Source organism: Magnolia sinica, chromosome 8 (assembly GCF_029962835.1).
Source record: "Magnolia sinica isolate HGM2019 chromosome 8, MsV1, whole genome shotgun sequence".
Taxonomy (NCBI): domain Eukaryota; kingdom Viridiplantae; phylum Streptophyta; class Magnoliopsida; order Magnoliales; family Magnoliaceae; genus Magnolia; species Magnolia sinica.
Window position 1 is genome coordinate 14,694,686 of NC_080580.1, and position 9,451 is coordinate 14,704,136.

The following is a 9,451-nucleotide window of genomic DNA, read 5'->3' on the forward strand; positions in this document are numbered from 1 at the left end:
AAGTTCTGGATCAAGCTGTTATTTCTATTGTTCCTTCATACAGGTCTGTGTGGACTTATCAGCAGGTTGGATGGCAAATAAAAATTACAGTGGGCCGTAGGAAGTGTTTGAAGGTGGCCGTTCAATCACCACTTTTTTCTGTGGTGTGGTCCACGTGAGATTTGGATCTGCTTCATTTTTTTTTCACACCCTAAAATGAGCTAGGAAAAATGTATGGACGGTGTGGATATACATAAACTACATTAAGGTGGGCCCACGGTCACGGCCTGACCAAGTCGGTGTCACCGGACCTGACCAGTCATTGCACACGGGATCCCACGAGACACGTGTGGAGCCACGTATATATGACGAGGCTCCATACGCATGAATAGGAGACGTACACGTGGCGTAAATGTACCTCAAAAGTAACCCCATAGCTCCAAGATCAGATAGATGAGACGATCTTGACCTCTGATCAATGGAATTTGTACGAAGTATTCGTACCATTGAATATTTTCCATCCGCCGTCCATTGTCTGTCCACTAATCAGCCGTTTACGATTCCATATTCAGTTTAATGTCATACTCATATTCAATCCACATTGATTCCCACTATTTGGACGGTTGAGTTTTCATGCCCACGATGACACGTGTGCTAATCCCGAGCGCACGCGTATGTATCATCACACTGCCAAAGCATCAAACTTTTTCTGACCGTACATGCTGTGGGTCCCACACATGTGCAGCTGAGATTTTGAACACGTGTCCATCTGAGCTCTTTCATGTGCGTAGTTACCATTCGAGTAAACAAAAGAAAAGGTGTAAATATTTAAAAAATGGGGTGTAAAATTCATTTCAGACGCTATAAATAATACTCCCATCCTATTAATCTTCCAACGCACTACCTCGCCATGGCCTCTCTCTCTTCCGTTCTGCTTCCTCTCGCTGTCCTCCTTATCCTTCACCCCCTTGCGGAATCTGTGTACCGCCCGCTCATTTTAACTGTAGTCAATAACTGCCCTTTCACTGTCTGGCCAGCAATACAGCCAAACGCGGGCCACGACGTCCTCGAGCGTGGGGGCTTCGCCCTCCAAACCCTAACCCACCGATCCTTCGCAGCTCCAGACCACCACTGGACCGGCCGGCTCTGGGGCCGGACCGGCTGCACTTACCACGCCGGCCGCTTCACCTGTGCCACCGGCGACTGCGGCGGCCGCCTCGAGTGCAACGGCTTGGGCGGGGCGACGCCTGCCACCCTGGCGCAGTTTAGCCTCCACCACGCCCACAACGACCAGTCCTCTTACTCGGTCAGCCTCGTGGATGGTTACAATCTTCCGATGACGGTGACCCCACACGAAGGCCAGGGCATGTGTCCCGTCGTTGGATGCAAGGCCGATCTCCTTCCCACGTGTCCCCCGGCGCTTCAGATGCGGGTTCCACCTGGTACGGGGCCGGTGAGAGCTTGCAAGAGCGGGTGCGAGGCGTTTGGTACGGACGAGCTGTGTTGCAGAAACCATTTCAACAGCCCGCAGACGTGCAGGGGGTCGAGCTACTCGGAGTTTTTCAAGCACGCGTGTCCGGCGACGTACACCTATGCGCACGATAGCCCCTCGCTCACCCACAACTGCGTGGCGCCGCGGGAGCTGAAGGTTATCTTCTGCCACTAACTTTTAATGGTATTACGTGATTTGCCACTGAGAAGTGTACTAAACTAGCTACTCTGTAGTCGGCTACCATTTGCTTTTTCTGTTGTTTTTCTTTAATCTGGTGGTTTGTGGTGTATGGATTGTTATAACATATGTAAGTTTTATAATGTGTGTCATTTTTATAATGATGTCCGCTAAAACTGTGCACACGATCCACGCCGTCCATTAGATGGGCCCTTCCATGTTAGGCCATGAGGCCAAAACTCAGTTCGAACGGGAACTCAGGTAGCACAGTTCCACTTGTGGAGACGCGGATTTCATAATGACCTGGCTGGTAGCACCTCGATGCTGGTCGGTGCTTGTGGGCCCCACCATGATGTATGTGTTTTATCCATACCGTCCATCTTCTTTAGGGCATGAGCTCAAGAACGAGGCAGATCCAAAACTCAGGTGGACCCCACCATAGGAAGACAGTGGTGATTGAACGCCCACCGATAAAACTGGATGAATGGAAAACACAAATATCAGCTTGATCCAAATAAATAAAATAAAATTGGCCCACAATAAGTTTTTAATGGTAGATATTCAATTGTGGCTTTTCCTGTGGTGTGGTCCACCATGATATACAACGTTGTGATGGTACCGTGCCATAGGAGCTGTTTAATTAATAATAACCTTTCAGGCGTTTTCTTGAGTAGCATTTATATCTGCTCACGGGCGTATTAGGCGTTTTCTTGGGTAGCATTTATATCTGGTCACGGGCGTACCAGAATTTGTAATGTATGGGGCATCCAACCATGATGGGCCAGCTCTCGGTGATCATAGCCGTTCTCGTTGATGCCCCCACCCATGCGAAAAATGAGTAAAAAGAGTGTCGATAGGATTCCTATTGATGTTTTCTTCCTGGTAATTTTTTACTATAGGATTATCATAGGTCCGACCTACAGCTCACCTTTTTTGAACAAAACCTATCTTACCGAACTAAATCTCACTAAATCTTTACCATTACAGATGAACCAATAAAGATAACCTGTACCCATGCGATTGAACCAATAAAGATGAAAATACCCTTCCTTTCACGCACTTTATCCTAAAAATTATGGATTATTTTGTCCAAAATCATCTTTTTATACTTTAAAAGCCTACTTTATAATATTGTAAAAAATAAATATAAAAATAAAACTACTCCCTTACTTTTTTTTAGCTACTTTAGCTTTGGCGTTAAAAAAAATAATAATAATACTCCCCTACTTTTTATTTTTTTAAAGCCACTTTACCTTAAAAACTACGAGTAATTTTGTCCATTTGCATGCGAGTGGGCGTTGCCATAGGATTTTCATGGTGGGTCGACTGGACTGGCTAATCAATGAGCCGTGTATAGAGGGACGCCGATTGGACTACCCCCACCAGTCCCAAGCTCGGGACAGGCCGGTCTCCACGGGCCAACATAATTAATGGATTTTATCCACACCGTCCATCTATTTTGCCTTATCATTTTAGGTTATGAGTCCAAAATTGATGTAGATCCAAGGATCAAGTGGACCGCAACAAAGGAAGCATCGGTGCTAATGATGCCTACTGTTGAAACCTTTGGATGGACGGTGGGGATAAAATCCTCAGAGCCCCCACTGAAATGACAACAAAATTGATGGATGGACGGTGTGGATAAAATCCTCCTCGGAACCCCGCCTCGGGCGTGGTTTCAACGGCGAGTGTCATTATCCCCCCCGGATGCTGCTTCATGCGGTGAAATAGATGGACGGCATGGATATAAAATACATATTTATGGTGGCCCCACAGCGCCTAACACACCAGCCAATCCGCTTCCTACGTCGTAAGTGGTGGTAATGGGCACTACCTGATGAACCGTCGCGATCACTTACATGCGTGCCATCCGACGACGGAAAGTAAGTCCGGGGATGGTACTTTTGACGAGGGCCGCTTTCTATCAAAACCCGTATGTGTAGTGGCATCTCGACAGAATATGTTGGGAAGAGAAAGCGACGCGTGCTTCACATTAGAGCTTGCAGCGTTTGCAGATATTCTCTGTCATTTTTGCCAAATTAACTGATGCGATTCGCGCGAGGAGAATTCGAGGTGGCAATTCGCGTTACATGTGCTAATGTGCAACACGTATTGAGATCCAGGCCGCTTATCAGATGGCGGAAAGCGGTAATATCCCGAGGCCGGATTTCTTCCACTTCTCAAGTGAGCGAATATCATAGGCGTGGCCCACTGATGAGTATTCAAGCATGTTTTCTGGGCAGTGGTTTGTTTGCTTTTGGCCCCGTGATGACATAGGAAGCCGTTGTCTGCGGAAGCGGATGGCATGATGTGGCACGTGTGCGCCGTGTGGCATGAAGCGGATTAGGTGAGACCCCGGATCCAGTGTGTCCCAGACTGTTGGGCTCAAAGTGATGCATGTACCTTAAATCCACACCGTCCAACCGTTTCGAAAGCTCATTTTAGGGCATGATGCGGAAAATGAATCGCATCCATGAAACAGTAGTGATTGAATCCCACCATTAAAATCTTCATGAGGGCCCTGGAATGTTTATTTTCCATTCAACCCGTTGACAATGTGACAGATTTGAGTGAAGAGACTACACGAATATCAGCTTGATCCAAAACTTTTTTTGCCCATGAGAGGTTTTTAACAGTCACCACTGTTTCATGTATTATGGTCTACTTGAGATTTGGGTCTACTTCATTTTGTAGATCATGCTCTAAAATGAGCTTTCAATACGGATACGATGTAGTCACATATATCACCCCACATTCAGGGCTGTATGCTAGTTCCTCGTTAAGCTTTATACCGTGTTTGAGCAAACTCTGTTGGGGCCACCGTGAACGTGTGGTTTACATCCGTTTTCCCAGCTCATTTCAGGGGTTGAACCGAAAATTGAAGCATATCCAAACCGTGGGAATAATGATTTCCACCGTTGAAACCTTTCTTGGCTCACTGGTATGTTTATTTGTCATCCAACCTATTTATAAGATAGAATAGATATGGATGAAGTTAAAACACAAATATCAGCTTGGTCTAGAGCTTTTATGGTCCCTGAGATTTTTTCAATGATAGAATTTTAATTCATATTGTTTCTGTGGTGTGGTCCACTTGAGCTTTGCATATGCTTTTTTTTTAGCTCAAGCCCTAAAAATATTCGGAAAAAATAGTCAGAGGGAATGGATATAAGACATAAATCATTGTGGACCCCATAGAGTTTACTCAATAAGCCTAGTGAGTTAGTAGGCTATTCGCTTCCGCTTCGGTGGTATGTTGACATCAGCAAGTTCTGTGGGCCCTACCATGATCCACGTGTTATAACGGACATGGATTAGCTACTGAAAGGTCGAGTAGTTAGTTTTGCTACTAAAGTGATGTCACCAAGTTCTGTGAGCCTTACCATGATGTATGTGTTGTATCCACACCGTTCATCCATTTGGAGAAATCATCTTGTGGCACGAGAAAGAATGAGGTAGTGACATCCACTTTTGAAATATTCCTATGGCCACCATTATGCTTATTTGAGATAAGCCATTAATAAGTTAGCACAGGCATGGATGAAAGGAATTTGTTAGCTTGTTAGTACACCCCACTGTGAGATCACACATCACTGTTAGCCACCGCTACTAGGGAATCGATGCCAAGACCTCAATGTTGAAACGATTTATCTTTCACTCAATCTATCACTTGAGCTATGGATCAGGGTCACATATAAGCTTGATCTAAAACTTCTGTAGCCCTCAATTTTTTTTTACTATTAAGTGTTTAATCTCCACTTGTTTTTTTCTGGTGAGCTTTGGATCTGCCTCATTGTTTGGCTAATGCCTTAAAATGATCTCTCCAAATAGTGGACATCATGGTGGGGCCCATAGAACTTGGTAACGGCACTTCATTAGCAAAACTCCCTGTCTTGAATCAGTGTCCTTGTTATAAACACCATCTATTTATTTTGCCAAATTATTTTAGAACATGTTTAGTATATTGCATACATGGTATTAAGTGGGATGGAGTTGTTTTGAAATAATAATTAAGAGTTGTTAGGAATTGTGGTGGAATTGAAAATAAATTACTAAAACATCCCATTCTATGTTTGGAATCTAAGAAAGATCCATGTTGATCTTGGAGCATATGTATACGGACATGCAAGACACTTCCCAAAAGTGGAGGCGGCCTCTCCCTCAAAGACAATACGAACAACGCCGCATCTAGACCTTTCTAAGCTCTCCTATTCATAAATACCCTGCTCACTTTTCGAGCTCCTACGATCAGAACGACAAATAACGGCAGGGGAAATCATCCTTAAATGGAAACCCTTTTGCGACCGGCTAACCAAAACTACCTCAGTGATGCAAGGAAGGATGTGTAAAGGTTGAGCACTGTCTTCCTCTAGGATAACTATTCCGAATCTATGAAGCTTCTCTGGATTCCTCACAGATATGCCTCAAATCTACGAGGAAAAATAAAAATTTATTCTAGAAAATTCGAAATAAGTTTATTAATAATGAAAAATGAGTTTAAAAACTCTTTAAATAAAGTTACAAGTTTCAAAATTCAACTATAACTAAAACTCCTTGAAATTGTGACTTACTATAAATAGTAAAGACAATCGTGATTTCTACTAGTGCGCATGGTTTTCAAATAAAAATAGTAAATATCCATTTTATCTAAACCATGACGTTCCCTTAACTTTTCTAAGTACATTTCATGTTGGACACAATTCCTGAAGCCCAATGTACGAAGTGTTACAATCAAACTAAAACTTATTATAAATAGTAAAAATGAAAATAGAATGGAATTTCAACCGTCGATCTGATGGAATCTCACAAATTTGGTGTGGGCAACATAGCATAGCGGGTTAGGTGGCTAAAGTAGCTCGTCCTACCCCAAAATCATTATGGTACGTTTGATAGCTCATTTCAGTTTGCGAGATACGTTCGTTTTAAGTTCTGACGAACCGGATCACCTCTGTCTCCAATCAGGCCTTTTTTGGTCCATCTTGGCCATGAAACTATCCGTTACCCACTCTACATTACTTTGTCTCTATATAAGAAGATGATTCGCACATCAATTAGAGCTTGCAATGAAGATATGAATTCGGAGGATATGCTCCGAGCCTCCTTAAAGATGATTTTGTCGAGAGTGGATTAGGTGTGACCCAAAGCATAGAAATATGTTGTGTGGGGCTCATAAAGATATAAAGATGTTCGTGAAAATCCATCTGATTCTTCTGTTTTAAAAGATCACAATAGACATAAGTCTAAAAATCAAGCATATCCAAAGCTCAAGTATGCCACGCCACACGAAATAGTGGGGTAACAAAAGTTTTATATCAGGATTATATTTGTGCCTATAGTTTATTTGAGTGGTAACAACCCTATGAACGGTTTGGATGGCATATAAACATCATGGTTAGCTCCAAGAAAGCTTCAATGGCTTCTGTTCTCATTGTTTCGCGTTGCATGGTCCACTTGATTCTTGGATCTACCTGATTTTTAGGCTTCTGTCCTATTATAGTATTTTAAAATAGATGGACGGAGTGGATTTATTACGAACATAGTTGTGGGCTCCACACAACCCTGGCACAGGTCATGGGCAATTTGCTCCGATTCTCTCTCTCATCCATTGACAGATTTTCTGGACATTAAAACAGATCTCAGAGATTGGGAGAATCCCTCTCAATTCCACGTTGTATCGAGCGTGGTTTCCAATACCCTAAACCATGGCTGACGAATGAAGTTCCCAAACGAGTGATAGGGTTGGAAACATGGGATTCACAATTCAATCCCTCCTAATACATTCTAATACGCCGCATCATATTAGCCATTAGAAGCTCAAGTTGACCTCCAAAAAAAGTAGTGAGGATTGAACGGCTACTATTGAAAATCTCGTAGTGTGGGCCCGCCGGCTATAAGCTCTGCTCCTTCGACTGATTGTTAGCATCGGATCTCAGATTCTCTATTGCACTCCTTAAAAAGGGTTCTTTTCACGTTTCCCTCACTGTACTTGTGTGTTACCGGTCATTGAGAAGCGCTGCTCTAACTGAAAATTTCGGGACGTTAGCAACCCCTTTCAAGGAGTTGAGGTAGAATTACACTCATTGGTTGATTGAAGGAAGTGAAATTCCTCTACGGTCTATCCTAATTTTGATTTGGGACCTGAGCACATTTTTTTTTTAATCTATCGCACTTGCCAATAGCGAGATTCTTGCTTAAAAGAACGTCACCACTACTAGTCTTCAATACTCTTTGATTATCTCATATCTGAAATGCGCGACTTCTGTCCGGTCCCTGTTGGGGGTTGGTAATGATGTGAGCCTTAGGAAGTTTCAACAGTGGCCGTCACTGTCTCATTGCTTTTTGTCGGTGGTGTGGCCACTTGAGCTTTGTATCTCATTGTTTTATGTCTGTGGTGTGGTCGCTGGAGCTCTGGATCTGCTTAATTTGTAGGCCAATGCACTAAAATGAACTCAAAAAATGAATGAATAACATGGATATAACACATATATCATAGTGGGACCCATAGAATTTGGTGACGCCAATACACCACCGAGGTGTGTGAACACCGTGGTACAACATGGCCAAGCTCTTTAGGGCTTGCTATACATTTATTTTGATAGCCTTTTTTGGGAATGATCCCAAAAGTGATATGCAGATCCGAATCTCAAGTGGACCGCACCATAGAAAACAATAGAGATTGAACATCAACTGTTGAAAACTTCTTAAGACACTATGATGTTTTATTTGCCATCCAACCTGTTCATAAAGGTCACTAAGACGTAGTTGAACAGAAAACACAAATATAAACTTAATCCAAAAGTTCTATGGCCTGCAAGAAGTTTTCAACAATGGATGTTCAATCCAGCTATTTTTTGTAGCATGCTCTGCTTGAGCTTTCAATTTGTATCATTTTTGAGCTCATGCCTTGAAATGAGCTGGCAAAATGGATGAATAGAATGGAGAAAACACATACATCATCGAGAGTCCCACAGAGCTTGGGCCATGCCGTGCCACGGGGATATTGCCATGGCGGGTGCCACAGGGAATCTACTTCAAATGGAATGGCCTGATCTGTGATACGTGCGCGGCACATATCCTCTCACATAGTTATACAATGGATAAGAAGTAAACTTAATCTCTCCACATAATTAAGGTGGAAGGTGTAGGACATAATCCAAGGCCTAGGTCCTTTTCATGATCAATTAAAAGTTGTAAAGAATGATCTTATTAATAAAATGTGGCCTTTGAATAAATGGCAAAATGCAAAGTTGGATGAATTCCTTGAGTCGTAATTTAATTCGTAAACTTATTCCTTGAGTCCTAATTTAATTAGTAAACTTGGCTATTAAGAAAACTTTGACGGAGACAAATTAGGAAAGTGGTGAATTTTTTTTTTATAAAAAAAGTGGTTATGCTCTTTTTCTTGTCTTTTTCTCCTCTCCATGGATGACTAAAACTCTCATTTGCACAACCTTACTCGTGTCATATTCTACATGGTATTGGAGCCTCATTTGTGAGTAGATTAGTTGTATTTTAAGCTTTTCTGCTTCCATTGTGCACTGATACTCCTCCTTTACAAGTTTTTTTTTTTTTCATTGTATTCTTGGGCTTGATCACGTTGACATAGAGAGTTATTGTTCCTAAAGTTCTTAGGACAAAAGATCTATAGAAATTAGAAAGTATAGCTAGGCGACTATTTGATGGATTGTGGCTTTTGGGATATCACCGACGGTAGCAATTTCGAACGATGGCAAGCCAAGAAGGACATGCAAATTAGAGAAAGAATAACTAGAAGGCTTAACATGTGATCCAAATTTCTTGTAA

The 9,451-nt window shown here is 42.5% G+C and overlaps 1 protein-coding gene across 1 annotated transcript; it reads left to right on the forward strand.

Moving 5' to 3' along the window:
• Positions 1-859: 859 nt before the first annotated feature.
• On the forward strand, positions 860-1,828 carry LOC131252948 (osmotin-like protein). The gene has a single exon (XM_058253744.1). It carries the CDS (start codon positions 890-892, stop codon positions 1,643-1,645), a length of 756 nt encoding a protein of 251 aa, XP_058109727.1. The 5' UTR covers positions 860-889; the 3' UTR covers positions 1,646-1,828.
• Positions 1,829-9,451: the final 7,623 nt, after the last annotated feature.